At 41.0% G+C, this 16951-nt stretch overlaps 1 protein-coding gene and 1 long non-coding RNA gene across 2 annotated transcripts in view; both read right to left on the bottom strand.

Moving 5' to 3' along the window:
- LOC120998798 overlaps positions 1–13204 on the bottom strand; it is a 30904-nt gene extending 17700 nt beyond the window's left edge. The window contains exon 1 of the long non-coding RNA XR_005778484.1: positions 13192–13204. This is a non-coding gene — a long non-coding RNA (uncharacterized LOC120998798). The remainder of the gene's footprint in view (positions 1–13191) is intronic.
- Positions 13205–13725: 521 nt separating this feature from the next.
- The window catches only part of LOC120998797 (two pore calcium channel protein 1-like), a 78226-nt gene continuing 75000 nt past the window's right edge, over positions 13726–16951 (bottom strand). Inside the window, exon 19 of the mRNA XM_040429635.1 lies at positions 13726–14445. Within this exon, the coding sequence (XP_040285569.1) occupies positions 14300–14445 (146 nt within the window). The 3' untranslated portion in view covers positions 13726–14299. The remainder of the gene's footprint in view (positions 14446–16951) is intronic.

Below are 16951 nucleotides of genomic sequence, written 5' to 3'. Positions count from 1 at the left end.
GCCGAAATATTGGCCAGAGTTCATAATAACTGTGCTTATGAAAAAGTAATGGCATACAAAGATCATAGAGTTGATAAGTTTACCTACCAGTGGGAGATGTGGTAGTTGTTCATGCCCAAGCCCTCAAGTCAACCATATGACCTGTCATTGTAGTACTATCTGAACACCTTATAACTAATGTTTTTACCAAGGCAACATTTGTTTTTTTTCTGTTACTTGTTATTTTGTTTTTGTGTATTCGTATAATTAATGCTACATTTATTGTACTACCATCTGTAACTATGTAAAGTATAGACTACCTACAATGAAACAGATGATGTTCATGATATGATCTTGTTGAAAAATTTGAATAAAAATGATTGAAATAAAAAAAAAAATAATAAAAAAAAAAATAATCTGAGACACTTAGCCAATATATTTTGATCAAAACACATCTGAGCCCACCTACCAAGCGCCAAGGTGGTCTCCGGTCAGGCGGGTCCTACGCTAAACCTACCTAAGCCATTGGGCTTCTATGTTCAGGAGTGCAGACGCCGCACATATGGTGTGCTGCTCCTAGCGATTTTTTTGTCTATGTAGTATTTGCTTGAGGGAGCGGCACCTTCAAGTGTGAATACGCACCTATTTGATCTTGGGAGTAGCAGTCCTCTGCACTTTTGCCCTTCCTATCCAATAGAGCGCCTTGATTAGGTGGTACATATAGGTGTGCTGGCTCCTCCTTCCATCGGTTGCTTGATGCACATGGAGGTGACTAGGAGCAGCACACCATATGTGCGGCGTCTGCGCTCCTGAACATAGAAGCCCAACGGCTTAGGTAGGTTTAGCGTAGGACCCGACTCACCTGAGACCACCTTGGCACTTGGTAGGCGGACTCAGATGTGTTTTGATCAAAATATATTTGCTAACAGTCCAGAATATAGAACATGCTGCGAAAATCACCGCTCATCTGAACAGCCCCATTGAAGTAAATGGGTCCGGATTCAGTGCGGATGCAATGCGTTCACCTCACGCATTGCACCCGTGCAGAATTCTCGCCCATGTGAAAGGGGCCTAACACTTTTTATTCCATTATCTATTCATTGGACAATTACCGCATGAAAGACGCATGGAAAACGCAAAGGAGCCTCTGAAATTATACATATCATGCAATTCCTAATGAAACAATCCCAAATCCACTCCACGTTATATATATTTATATATATATATATATATGTAAAAAAATATATAAAAAAGTACCGTCTATTGGAGAAACGTTTGTACTTGTGGCACACAGCTCATAGAGCCGTGCATTAGGATTCCCGACATGTGTGAATAAGTTACTATTATGTGCGACACGCATGCGCCAGGTTTCCTATGTGATATTCCCTCACTCAATATGGCTGCTGGTACACAGAGGTCATAGGGCACCGCCGCACAGATACGTCAGTAACCTGGTCACGATGCAAGCAACATACGTCATCCTGATATGCGCAATTGCGTATTAGGCACGCCGAAATAGACGCCCGGTAGCTGGTATCTGCCATACCCCTCGTCTCTCCTCCCCCCGCTCATCGTTTGATACATCATGCAGTAAGCACTTAGTATTATTGATTACACATGGCACTTAATCATGTTATTCATAATAATTATGTATTTGTATGGATATTATGCAGTAATCACTGACATTTGAGATGTAACACTATGATATATTCATCACATGTCAGTCAGTTTTTTATGACTACTTTTAATGATTGATTGTAATGTATTGTAAATTGGCACAGTGATTTGGTTCGTTACATACACTGAGCACTTTGTCTGAACACATTGCTTGAGGAAGGCTCCAGCATTGAGCCGAAACGTCGCATGGCCTTTATGGGTGAATAAACTTTTTTGCATTTTACCTTATGGAGTGTGCTGCCCGTTTTTCTACTATATATATATATATATATATAATAAAGATAAACAAAAATGACCCAGGGTATCCCCAGGGCGAGTGAGGAACAGTGCCCACCCAAAATGGCAACAGGGGATACACCTAAAGTATAACTCGGTAAAAGCTCCCGAGTGAAACAGCAGAAACAAATGAAGAGGGAGCTCATAATACCAAAAGTATATAAATTTTATTAAAGCATGTTAAAAATACCAAAAAAAGGAGTAAGGTAGGTACATAAGATGCCGTGAGGCAAGGTGATGAGAGCGGAGAACAGAAAGAGCGCCACCCTGGGAAGAAAAACACACGGATATAGAGATGGAAAAATGTAGTATATAGTGATATATAACATGGGAATGGAGAATATTGGGTACAGTGCCCAACCCATGAAATGGGTAAATAGATGATAAAACCATATGATATCAGGTAGAGCAAGGTCAACTCATGCACCCCCACTGGCAACAGATGCAAACGCATAAAGGTGAAAGTATGTTGCATAGAAAGCAAAGTGCAAGTGGACAAAAAATGACCACACAGCCAGCGGGGGGCAATAGAGGACCAAAGCTTACCTGGAAAGACCGTGTGCAACGAGACCCAGGGTGGCGCTACCCCAACGCGCGTTTCGGCGTGCCTTCGTCAGGGGGTAGCGCCATCACTGTGAACCAGGTTTAAATAGACTCTCTTAGCCAATGAAAGTGAGTACTTACTCGTCCCCAGGTGTACATGTTAGAAAGGCGCGCAGGAATCCTGGTAATCCGCATCCAGCCGCCCCACGGCCGGCGTCCCGCCGACACGCCCACACCATGTGATAAAGATCACATGATCGGGCGGCTCTGGCGTAAGGACGCACGGGCGTGAGGCGCCGGAGGCGGTACCCAGGATGACGCGCGCACACATGACAGAGGGGGAGGAGAATCAGGAGACCAGAAAAATAGTCCGAAATGCTGCCTCTCAATTTTGGAAACAGTAACCAGGCCATATTAATGCATAATGATAATATAACCATGGCGCATCAAGACATCGATGCGGCATGTGTAGCTCTATAACAATATATATATATATAGGTGAACAATTCAAAGAATAATATGCGGATACAATAGAATGCATTCGTAAAATTGTATACATATTGTACAGAAAGAATAATGTTGGCAGAAAAATAATAAAAAGTAAAATGTATATGCATACGGCAACATAATTAAGGATAACAAACATGATTATAATAGAGTGTGGTTAAAAAGCAGAGAATAGAGGTCATGATCTAGATCAATGAATAAATGAATAAATAATTAATGAAAAAGGATATGCTAAAAGAGTGAAAGGGGGAAGATTATACATGTGAAATAAATATGTGAAAATAATAGTGCGAATAGGGAACTAATAAAGTTCATGAAAAGTGAATAGAGAAAGTGCATCATATATAATGATAAGTAATAATTCATAACGAGAAATGGGGGAAAAGCATGATGTGCGGGGGAATAAAGTGAAGGGAATGAAAATAAAAATAAAAATAATAATAAAAACAGTGTAAAGAATAATAATAGAGTGTAAATGGTGAAGAGGGATGAATAAATTAATTATGAAAAAAGAAATTCATAAGATGCATATAAATATACCTGGCTGAGAAATAAATACATAGAGCCAGGGAAGAAGGAAAAGGTGTTGGACAGGAGTAGGGCCCTATAAAGAGCATATATGGTTGCGTACTGGTGTAAAAACACCAGTAATAACAACATAGGAGACTCGAATTATGTGTCAACATGAGAGAACAAGTGTATATAAATATGGCCAATGCCAAAAGCCAAATACAGAGCAAGGTGCTGCGTGAAAAAATGGAGAAGAATAAAGTAGAATAAAACACCAAAACGTGTATAATAGCTATGTCCGTAAATTGGTCCCACAAACGAACCACATTAAAAAGAAACAATAGTAACATCATGTAGGAGATAATCCATTCCCAAAGAAATCAGAGAGACGCAAGGCGACTGGATATCCATCAAATGGTAGGCTAAAGAGAGAGAAAAATAAATGAATAAATAATGAAGAATCAAAAGATAAGAAAGAAAGTCAGTAAAATAATATACAAACAACTGTTAAAAGAATAAGGTCCACAGTAGTGGGCCCAGCGGCTACAAAAAAGAAGAGAAGCCCAAATTCTCATTCAGGCCCCTAGGGCGCAATGTCCCAAGGGTCCATATCCAGCGGCTCTCCTTTTGAGCCAGCCGCTTGGATGTATTGCCTGCACGTAAATCTACCTGGATACAATCTATACCTCTAACTCTAAGACATCTTGGATTACAAGAGTGAAATTCCTTGAAATGTCTAGGGATGGGTTTTAATGTCTCAATCTCCTTCACCTCCTGTGCATTAATGATATCCCTCACTTGTTCCCGCACACGAACCCTCAGCTCACGGGTCGTCAAACCAACGTATACCTTGGGGCATGGGCACACAGCGTAATAAACAACTCGTGTGCTGGAGCACGTGAGGGACTGAAGGATTTTAAAGGATCTCGCTCCAGAAAAATCCACAAAATCAAAGGAGCGCTCCATATTTGGACACGCGGCGCATCTGCCGCATGGTCTGAAGCCAACCTTGGGGCTACCTTGTCCAATACAGAGTTGAGATGGTGTCGGTTGAAGATAGCCTCGAACCAGACTATCCCGTAGGGTATTAGCCCTACGTGCCGTAACAAGAGGTCGTATGGGTAGAAGCTTTTCTAAGACGGGATCCGTCAATAGAATGGACCAATGTAAGGTCAAAATCTCCCTCATTTTTGTCCACTGTGAGTGGTATGTGCTTACAAATCTAATTTTGTTATCCGGCATCTTATCTCCTTTGGTTTGCAGCAGAAGAGTTTGATCCTGGGTTTTAGCACGCCAATAGGCTTTTTTAATTGCCCGATGGCTGTAACCCCTAGCAAGGAACCGATCCTTCAGTTCACTGGCCTGTCTTTCAAAGGTAGCATCGTCCGAACAAATTCGACGGATGCGTAAAAACTGGCCCACAGGGATGGCAGAAATGGTACTGGTAGGATGCAAAGATGTAGCATGTAAATAGGCATTGACGGCCGTCTCTTTACGAAAAACATCCGTCCTGAGAAGGCCGCCAGCATCCCTAAACACAGAGACATCCAAGAAATCAACTCTCTCTCTACTATGAGTGTAGGTCAATTTGATGTTCCTAGAATTAGTATTCAGTAATTCAAAGAAAGCATGAAGTTGTTCTTCAGTACCCTGCCAGATCAAGAAGACGTCATCTATGTACCGCGCCCAAAGAATGGCGCGGTCCATGATGACGTGTCTGTCTGACAGGAAAAGGTCCCTCTCCCACAGCCCCAGGAACAGATTGGCATACGCCGGCGCACATGCCGCGCCCATAGCTGTCCCCTGGAGCTGCAGGAAGAAGGACCCATTGAACGAGAAAAAGTTCCTCGTCAGCACAAACTTAAGAAGTTGCAGCAGGAAAAGAGAAAAGTCCTTAGGTAGATTACCGACTGAAAGAAAAAACTCCACTGCCCGTAGTCCGTCTACATGTTGGATACTCGTGTAGAGGGACTCTACGTCACATGTCACCAAAATATTGTCCTCCTCAAGGGTAATGCCCTGTATCCTTTGCAGGAAATCGGATGTATCTCTAACATGTGATGGTAGAGTCTCCACAATGGGTTTAAGATGGAAATCTAATAACTTACAGATATTCTCTACCATACTGTTACATCCAGATATAATAGGCCTACCTGGAGGTACAGAAGAATTCTTATGGACTTTTGGTAGCAAATATAATGTAGGAATAGATGGTTCCTGAATGATGAGAGCTTCATACATCTGTTTCGATATGGTATTTTCCTCCAATCCAGCATCCAAGATTTTCAGAAGTTCACCTCTGAAAGAGATAGTAGGGTTAAAGGTTAACTTCCGATAGCAGATAGGGTCTTTTAGCTGTCGATAGGCTTCCGCTAAGTACATATTGCGGGGCCATATCACCAAATTCCCCCCCTTGTCAGCTGGTTTGTAAATAACATCCGGAAGATTTTTAAGTTTGGCAAGGCTCTGTCGTTGGTCCTTATTTAAGTTATCATATGGGACGGATGTAAAAATCCGTTCAAAGTCCTTGCTGACCGTCTTAACAAAGAGGTCAATTGCCGGACATAGTGACAAAGGGGGGAATTTCTTAGATCTCTTTTTAATGGCCGATGGTATTTCATTAACAGTAGTCGTAGCGGGTCTCTCCTGTTCTAATAGGAGGTCCTCCAAAATATGGAGGGCTCGCTGTTCCTCCTCGGAACTCAGGGAACCAATTGAATCACTCCTGCAATGCCACCTCTTCATCATTAGGGAGCGTCCAAAGAGGTGCAAATCCTTGATAGCAGTGAAACAATCGAACCTACAGCTAGGTACATAGGATAATCCCTTCTCCAGCAGAGAGGTATCTGTGCCGGAGAGGGTATAGTCAGATAAATTAATTACCTTAGGTTCCCTGTCCGGGTGTTTTGTGGTCGTAATTGGTTCCGGTTGTCTCTTCCGTCCCTGTCCATTGCCCTGCTCCATTTTTCTTTTATTACGGGTCTGGCGAGCAGGATAGGTACCCTGTGACTGGGACTCCCCCATAGATGACATGGAAGAGACTGAGGACGATCTGCTGCGGGATCTAGTTCTATAGGAATCTCGACTTTTCCATTTGTATATACGATTCTGTTGTGCATCGTTGTTATCTCTTGAGAACTTTTGGATCTTGGCCTCCTGAATTTCTTTTTCCCAGACAGGGTATTTCGTATCCAGTTGTTCCTGAAAAGTTTTCAAAAGTTCTGGGCTACAGATATTGGATAAACGTGTCTGTAAGAGATCAATCTCCGCATCTAATTGTTCCAGGCTTTTTTTATATTGTGGCCAATCAAAAGCTCCATAAACGTAAAAGAGCTTTGATTACAGGTCTCCTCCCATTTAGATACAAAGGCGTCATCCTCTATGGGAAAGGAGGGGAACACCTGTATTCTAAGGCCCCTAGGTATTAGCCCTCTCTGGAGATACTTCTCCAAGAAAGCCTTGTTCCACCAAATACGGGCCCTTTTGTGCAGCAATAACAATAATGAGTTCTGGACCTCCTTACTCATACCACCGCTGGGACCACCAACCGCTCCCTCATCCTTGAAAACGGCATCTAGTTGGGAAAGCCAAGAAAGTTCTCTGGCCTTGTAATCCATGTTGAGCGTAAAGTCAGGGATCTGTGAAAAACCACAGTAGAAATTAATCAGATAAACAAAAATGACCCAGGGTATCCCCAGGGCGAGTGAGGAACAGTGCCCACCCAAAATGGCAACAGGGGATACACCTAAAGTATAACTCGGTAAAAGCTCCCGAGTGAAACAGCAGAAACAAATGAAGAGGGAGCTCATAATACCAAAAGTATATAAATTTTATTAAAGCATGTTAAAAATACCAAAAAAAGGAGTAAGGTAGGTACATAAGATGCCGTGAGGCAAGGTGATGAGAGCGGAGAACAGAAAGAGCGCCACCCTGGGAAGAAAAACACACTGATATAGAGATGGAAAAATGTAGTATATAGTGATATATAACATGGGAATGGAGAATATTGGGTACAGTGCCCAACCCATGAAATGGGTAAATAGATGATAAAACCATATGATATCAGGTAGAGCAAGGTCAACTCATGCACCCCCACTGGCAACAGATGCAAACGCATAAAGGTGAAAGTATGTTGCATAGAAAGCAAAGTGCAAGTGGACAAAAAATGACCACACAGCCAGCGGGGGGCAATAGAGGACCAAAGCTTACCTGGAAAGACCGTGTGCAACGAGACCCAGGGTGGCGCTACCCCAACGCGCGTTTCGGCGTGCCTTCGTCAGGGGGTAGCGCCATCACTGTGAACCAGGTTTAAATAGACTCTCTTAGCCAATGAAAGTGAGTACTTACTCGTCCCCAGGTGTACATGTTAGAAAGGCGCGCAGGAATCCTGGTAATCCGCATCCAGCCGCCCCACGGCCGGCGTCCCGCCGACACGCCCACACCATGTGATAAAGATCACATGATCGGGCGGCTCTGGCGTAAGGACGCACGGGCGTGAGGCGCCGGAGGCGGTACCCAGGATGACGCGCGCACACATGACAGAGGGGGAGGAGAATCAGGAGACCAGAAAAATAGTCCGAAATGCTGCCTCTCAATTTTGGAAACAGTAACCAGGCCATATTAATGCATAATGATAATATAACCATGGCGCATCAAGACATCGATGCGGCATGTGTAGCTCTATAACAATATATATATATATATAGGTGAACAATTCAAAGAATAATATGCGGATACAATAGAATGCATTCGTAAAATTGTATACATATTGTACAGAAAGAATAATGTTGGCAGAAAAATAATAAAAAGTAAAATGTATATGCATACGGCAACATAATTAAGGATAACAAACATGATTATAATAGAGTGTGGTTAAAAAGCAGAGAATAGAGGTCATGATCTAGATCAATGAATAAATGAATAAATAATTAATGAAAAAGGATATGCTAAAAGAGTGAAAGGGGGAAGATTATACATGTGAAATAAATATGTGAAAATAATAGTGCGAATAGGGAACTAATAAAGTTCATGAAAAGTGAATAGAGAAAGTGCATCATATATAATGATAAGTAATAATTCATAACGAGAAATGGGGGAAAAGCATGATGTGCGGGGGAATAAAGTGAAGGGAATGAAAATAAAAATAAAAATAATAATAAAAACAGTGTAAAGAATAATAATAGAGTGTAAATGGTGAAGAGGGATGAATAAATTAATTATGAAAAAAGAAATTCATAAGATGCATATAAATATACCTGGCTGAGAAATAAATACATAGAGCGGGACCCTTTATTCACCTGTGCGACGTTTCGGTCCGCTTACTGGGACCATTTTCAAGCAATGCTTGAAAATGGTCCCAGTAAGCGGACCGAAACGTCGCACAGGTGAATAAAGGGTCACACTTTTTACCAAACGGACGTGCTGCGGTGTCATTCTTTATTCTATATTGTACACCTCGGTAAGGCGTTTTCGCCGCTGGCACCCACACATTACTACCAGGAGTGCTGCCTTGAACTTCCTCCTCTCTCATATATATATATATATATATATATATATATATATACACACACATACATACATATACACACACACACACACACATACATACATACAGTACAGACCAAAAGTTTGGACACACCTTCTCATTCAAAGAGTTTTCTTTATTTTCAGGACTATGAAAATTGTAGATTGACACTGAAGGCATCAAAACTATGAATTAACACATGTGGAATTATATACATAACAAACAAGTGTGAAACAACTGAAAATATGTCATATTCTAGGTTCTTCAAAGTAGCCACCTTTTGCTTTGATTACTGCTTTGCACACTCTTGGCATTCTCTTAATGAGCTTCAAGAGGTAGTCCCCTGAAATGGTTTTCACTTCATAGGTGTGCCCTGTCAGGTTTAATAAGTGGGATTTCTTGCCTTATAAATGGGGTTGGGACCATCAGTTGCGTTGAGGAGAAGTCAGGTGGATACACAGCCGATAGTCCTACTGAATAGACTGTTAGAATTTGTATTATGGCAAGAAAAAAGCAGCTAAGTAAAGAAAAACGAGTGGCCATCATTACTTTAAGAAATGAAGGTCAGTCAGTCAGCCGAAAAATTGGGAAAACTTTGAAAGTAAGGGCTATTTGACCATGAAGGAGAGTGATTGGGTGCTGCGCCAGATGACCTGGCCTCCACAGTCACCGGACCTGAACCCAATCGAGATGGTTTGGGGTGAGCTGGACTGCAGAGTGAAGGCAAAAGGGCCAACAAGTGCTAAGCATCTCTGGGAACTCCTTCAAGACTGTTGGAAAACCATTTCAGGGGACTACCTCTTGAAGCTCATCAAGAGAATGCCAAGAGTGTGCAAAGCAGTAATCAAAGCAAAAGGTGGCTACTTTGAAGAACGTAGAATATGACATATTTTCAGTTGTTTCACACTTGTTTGTTATGTATATAATTCCACAAGTGTTAATTCATAGTTTTGATGCCTTCATAGTCATGAAAATAAAGAAAACTCTTTGAATGAGAAGGTGTGTCCAAACTTTTGGTCTGTACTGTGTGTATATATATATATATATATATATATATATATATATTATACATATACATACACACACACACACACACTCTCACCTAAAGAATTATGAGGAACACCTGTTCTATTTCTCATTAATGCAATTATCTAGTCAACCAATCACATGGCAGTTGCTTCAATGCATTTAGGGGTGTGGTCCTGGTCAAGACAATCTCCTGAACTCCAAACTGAATGTCAGAATGGGAAAGAAAGGTGATTTAAGCAATTTTGAGCGTGGCATGGTTGTTGGTGCCAGACGGGCCGGTCTGAGTATTTCACAATCTGCTCAGTTACTGGCATTTTCACGCACAACCATTTCTAGGGTTTACAAAGAATGGTGTGAAAAGGGAAAAACATCCAGTATGTGGCAGTCCTGTGGGCAAAAATGCCTTGTGGATGCTAGAGGTCAGAGGAGAATGGGCCGACTGAGTCAAGCTGATAGAAGAGCAACGTTGACTGAAATAACCACTCGTTACAACCGAGGTATGCAGCAAAGCATTTGTGAAGCCACAACACGCACAACCTTGAGGCGGATGGGCTACAACTGCAGAAGACCCCCACCGGGTACCACTCATCTCCACTACAAATAGGAAAAAGAGGCTACAATTTGCACGAGCTCACCAAAATTGGACTGTTGAAGACTGGAAAAATGTTGCCTGGTCTGATGAGTCTCGATTTCTGTTGAGACATTCAAATGGTAGAGTCCGAATTTGGCGTAAACAGAATGAGAACATGTATCCATCCTCTGATGGCTACTTCCAGCAGGATAATGCACCATGTCACAAAGCTCAAATCATTTCAAATTGGTTTCTTGAACATGACAATGAGTTCACTGTACTAAAATGGCCCCCACAGTCACCAGATCTCAACCCAATAGAGCATCTTTGGGATGTGGTGGAACGGGAGCTTCGTGCCCTGGATGTGCATCCCTCAAATCTCCATCAACTGCAAGATGCTATCCTATCAATATGGGCCAACATTTCTAAAGAATGCTATCAGCACCTTGTTCAATCAATGCCACGTAGAATTAAGGCAGTTCTGTAGGCAAAAGGGGGTCCAACACCGTATTAGTATGGTGTTCCTAATAATTCTTTAGGTGAGTGTATATATGTGTTTTTCAGAAGCCACACCCCCCTCAATTAAAGTTTTACTTTATAAAAGGAGAGCAAATCGGTATACTGCCTACCACTGAGGAAGGGACCGCTAGTCCCGAAACGCATTTGGTTTTATAAATGGCAGCATAAGATTTGGGGACCTCAAAAATCAGTACAGATCTATATCACTTTTTGGATGATGACCTATCTGAACCACGAATAACAATCTAAAGATACCGCTCCTATCCAAGCTGTACATTCCGTACTAGGAATTAAGAATCAGCTCCCGGTCACGTGGGACGCTGTATCGGCGCGTGGACTGTGCCCAGCCGCTGGGAAGAAGAGACTCCTGAAACATAGCGAGCTTCCAAGGAGTGGTAACGTACAGACCATTATATTCAAGCGCTGCTATAGGTGTTCCGAACTGTTACAATTGCGAACCCTATTTTGTACTCGGCTATACTGAGTCCACTGTAGTAATTCTATACTCCGCTGTATTAAGCTTGCCACAACTGAGTTTATTATACCAAATTTGTAGTCAGCTATATGGAATCTACCACATCAATCTTATATTCAGCTACATCGTGCCCACCATATTCATCTTTGTATTCAGCTATACTGGGCCTGTTGAAAAAGACTATTAGTCTATTACAGCTTTGTTGTTTAATCATATGATTAACTATTTGCAAAAAGGACTACAGTGTTGCTGCCGATAAGTTCAAAGGGTTGATCTTATGATAATTAACGTATAGGTTTTCATTTTATCGCTTTTTATTAATTGTATTGTTATTTTTATTGATGTGGATTTGTGAGCCAACATTCAGTAACCTTTTTTGGCATAATTAGCCAATAATAGCGGACCATCATTACCATAGGAAGCTGGGTGTTTGCTCTTTAATTCAGGATACTACAATGATACAATGTGTATATATTAGATAGAAAATGCGGATTTACGTTAGTGAGGAATTTGTAACCGTATATCACTGTGTTTTTAGTTTAATAAATTCTGCTTTATTGATATAATTTGGAGTGTCCTGTATGCCTACAGATAGTTGAGTGCCCTCCAATTTACATTATTTACATTTTCTCTACAAATCGATAACAGGTGTATAGAAGAGTGTGCACCTTTTTGTATTTGTTATAACCTTTGTGGAATATACACCCCAATTGAATAGTCTAAGTGGAATAGGCGATTATAGTCTGAACACACTGCATGCCGATACATCACATAGTGTGTACCGTTGCACCGATTTCCTATGGACTATTGAGAGGGGATACATACAATTAGAGTATATTGTATTGTATTTGTGTGTACCACGTTTTATGCATTTTTCTGGATGTTGTTCACCCTTAATTTCAATTTTAATAATAAATGTATTTTAATAGGAATATAATGCACTATATCTCCCTATGAACTCTAGAGATCTGAGTGCCCTCCATCCTTTTATTTTGAATTTTGGAATAAATCTAGCAGAGCATCTCTAGATCCATGTGAGGTACAGGGCTGGTTCTAGTTTTTTTTTAGAAAGAGATTACCATAAACAATATGATTAAGGTTTTCCTTAATATTGATGACCTATCCTCAGGATAGGTCAACAATATCAGCTCGGCGGTGCCGATCAGCTGTATGAATAGAATGCACGCACAAGCACAGAGTGCACATGGCCAGTGCTCATGCATTGCGGACCGCTATTTGAGGCCCACAGCATGGGCATTAGCCTTTACTGAAATATACAATCAACAGGCAATAATTTAGTACAATAAGATATTTATGCATATACATAATTACAATATATATTTCAAATTCATTACATTTTGAATTGCAAAATTAATAATTTTTCAAAATGCGCTTATGTGTAAAAGGTCACAGGTAAGAATACTTATTGGTACTTGTTACTAGTAGCAGAAAAAAATAATGGATATTTTTCATTAATAAAAAAAAAATTAATACTATTGGTATCAATAAGCAATCCTCAATAGTGTAGTTGCACTAACCATCAATACCAAGGTCAGTAGTTGAAAAAAGTGCATACAATACAAATTATATGAAATATTATATGTGTGTGTTCACGGTGTGAAACTTGCTCCATGTGGGAGTGTTCATTTCCATAGTGGACGCTGCATTTTAATTATTTCTAATGCTGCGTGTCTCTGTTCCAGCGTTCCTGAGAAATGTACATTTTTATTAATATGCACATTAGGTAACTGGAGCACAGAGGAGCTGGCCTGAGCCCTTGGAGAAACATATCATCACCATCCCGCAGCTCTGGCCACTCCCTCCTTCCCCCTTCATTGACAGGGCCAGACATCTTGGATGGTTGTAATCTTGCGTCTACTCCTTTGTATGCACAGAGGATCTGCTGCTGTTCTCTAAGCAGTGCAGATATCTAATGTACATGGCCGATGACCTTAGTGTACACCCGGTAGTGGAGACGGTGGGTTCAGACAGAGGAGTTGAGCAGAAATTCTGGGAGGATCTGCTCGACTACTCCATCCAAAGTCACCACCTCCACTAGTGGGTGTATGCTGATGTCATAGGCGCAGGCACAATAGATGGCAGCTACTTCTGCGTGCTTACCTATCACTAAATACAACCACCCACTGGACTCCTAAGCTTAGAAAGAGCAAGGATTTTAAACATTAACTTACAAGTTATTAATTAATCTTTTCCTTCAAAACTATATAGCAATGTGCTCAGCTCCTCCTGATCTACAACATGATGCTGGCAAATCGGAGTACATGTTCAGAGAAACAGGTTCCCTTTAAATACTTGCTGTCTACAAACACTGGAGGAAACACTGTGCCAAACCAATATATATGTGAATGTAAGGAGGTTCTGAGATGGCTGTACATAAGTACAAAAACTTCAACCGAAAAAAAAATTGTCGAGAAATACTGCAGTTTAATTGACCGCTAAGGAAGTGTTTTGTGCAAAGTTCCCAAGGCGGTGACATGCCCTCATCCTGACACACAGTACATTCATTATTCCATTATTTGGTCTTTTTTCTTTACATACTAAAAGTTATTCTGTATAAAAATAAATATTTTTTATTAGAAAAAAAAATCAGCTGTGAGCAGCATTTCTGGGATTCTCTCTGCACTTTTTTATTCTACTTTTTCCAGTTGGATTTGTTATACTCTGTATCCTAGGCTGCTGAATTGAATGTTGGATTTTCAATATAAAGGTCATTAGGTGACAAATTCAAAATGTCCTCCATTGGTGGACCTTCATCTTCAGGAGGTATTTCTGCTTCAAACATGCGTTGTAATAAGGCATCCACTGTTCTATAGCCTGAAAGACAACAGGATTAAATTAAGTACCATTAAAAAAAGAATATGCCATGTTATATATTTTATCACCTTAACATGGTTGTCCAAGTTATCCAAAAATCATCTAAATGCTGTTTCCTGCGTATTTCTGGTCCTTCTGCTGTTTTTGTAAAAGACAGCAGTGGTGATGTACTGGTATATGGTTTGCGAATGCTGCAGGCAATCACTGTCCTCAGCAGTATACAGCACACGATCGCTGAGGACAGCGATTGGCTGCATTGGTAACTTACCATATATCTGGACATCACTGCTGCCTTTTATACAAACAGCGGGAGGAGAACTAGAGCTACGGCTCAGGGAACAGCACAGTAGAAAGAGAAGAGTATATAATTTAAGAATTTTCAGTCATTTAGTAGCATTGGGAGGATTTTAGGATAACTCCAACGACCCCTTTAAAGTGCCCTAGTACTTTGACTAAACTTTTGGCATGTCAGGTTTTGATTGGTGAGCATCCGAGTGCTGAGACCCTCACCAATTGCTAGAACGAGGAGAGAGAAGCACTCACATAGAGGGCGTCTCACCTTGCTACTGAAGACAAGCACTACAGAAAGTCTAAAATGCATTTGGTAAGTCTTAAGAGCCTTTCACTTTGTTCACATTTTGTTATGCTGCGGTCTTGCGACAATGTAAAAAAAATATATATTTATTTTTCTCCATCATTCTCCACTCAGTACCCCATAATGAGAAAGAAAGAGAAAACAGAATGTTAGAAATCTTTGCTAATTTATTGAAAAAGAAAAACTAAAATATTGCATTGACACAAGTATTCAGACCTTGTACTCAGAACTTAGTTGAAGCACCTCTGGCAACGATTACAGCCTCCAGTCTTCTTGGGGATGATGTACACCTGGATTTGGAGATTATCTGCCATTCTTCTCTGCAGATCATGTCAAGCTCTGTCAGTTGGATGGGAACTGTTGGTAGACAGCTATTTTCAGGTCTCTCCAGAGATGTTCAATTTGATTCAAGTCAGTGCTCTGGCTGTGCCATTCAAGGACATTCACAGAGTTGTCCCCAAGCCATTCCTGTGTTGCCTTGGCTGTGTGCTTAGGGCTACTGCCTTGTTGAAAAGTAAACCTTTGGCCCAGTCTGAGGTCCAGAGCACTCTACATCAGGCTTTAAGAAAATCTATGTACTTTGCTCCATTTAGCATCCCCTCAACCTTGATCAATCTCCTTGTCTTATCAATTGAAAAACACCCGTTCAGCATAAAGCTGCCACCAACATGCATCACTGTAGAGATGGTATTGGGCAGATGATGAGCAGTGCCCTCTTCCTCCAGATAAGACACTTAGAATTGAGGCCAATAAGCTTAATCTTGATCCTTTAGGTGCTTTTTTTTACTGGGGGGATGCTTCTTTCTCACCACTGCCATAAAACCCAGAATGGTAGAGTGCTGCAGTGATGGTTGACCTTCTGAGAGTTTCTCCCATGTGCACACAGTATGTTTAGAGCTCATCCAGAGTGACCATTGAGTTCTTATTCACCTCCCTTACTAAGGCCCTTCTGGTTGTTTCAGACCTCTTCCATTTAATTGTGGAAGCCCCTGTGCTTTTGGGAACTTTCAGTTCAGCAGAAATTTTGAGAGACCTTATATAGACAGGGCTGTGTCTTTCCTAATCAGGTCCAATCAACTGAATTTACCACAGTTGTACACCAATCAAAGTGTAGAAACATCTCAAAGATGACCAAGACAAATGGGAGGTCCCCAGAGCTAAATTTCTTGTGTCCTATCAAAGGATCTTAATACATAGGTCTATGCCAAATATTAGTTTTTCCTTTTTAATAAACTTACAATAATTTCTAGAACTCAATTTTTACTGTTTCATTATGGAGTATTCAGTGCAGACTGATGGGGAAAGATGCAAATGCTTTGATTTGACCACTAGGCTACAACAGAACAAAATGTTAATGAAGTGAAAGAGTCTGACATTCCAAATGCACTGTATGGGACCATCTTGAGGAGCACTGTTAGTGCTTCTTTTTTCTTGTTTTAGTGATTGGTGGGGGTCTCGGCTCTGGGACTACCATATATCAAAATATTTTTAAATGTACATATGCTGTCTAGTACGGAATTTAAAGGGGTTTTTTCGGGATTTTACCACTGATGACCTATCCTCAGACATCGGTGCCTTCGCAAACAGCTGATTGGCAGGGGTCCTGGGTGTCAGGCCCCCACCGATCAGATACTGATAACTTATCCTGAGGATAGGTCATAAGTAGTAAAAATCCTGGAAAACCCCTTTAAGGGATGCAGTAATTTTATTGCTTTTTCATCTCTGCCTTTTTAAAGCCATAATATTTATATTTTTCTGTTGACGTGCTGAGAGGTAATTAACAGTAATCAGAGATTTCTCTTTCTGCTACAATGGGAAAGCCTTCACGTTAAAAGGGGTTCTGCAGTTTGTTTAAACTGATGAACGGCGGGGGTTCGACACCTGGAACCCCCGCCGATCAGCTGTTTGAGA

The sequence above is a fragment of the Bufo bufo genome, chromosome 4 (genome assembly GCF_905171765.1).
Source record: "Bufo bufo chromosome 4, aBufBuf1.1, whole genome shotgun sequence".
Classification (NCBI taxonomy): Eukaryota; Metazoa; Chordata; class Amphibia; order Anura; family Bufonidae; genus Bufo; species Bufo bufo.
Note: the sequence above shows the minus strand (reverse complement) of the source record. Positions and strands in the feature narration are given on the sequence as shown.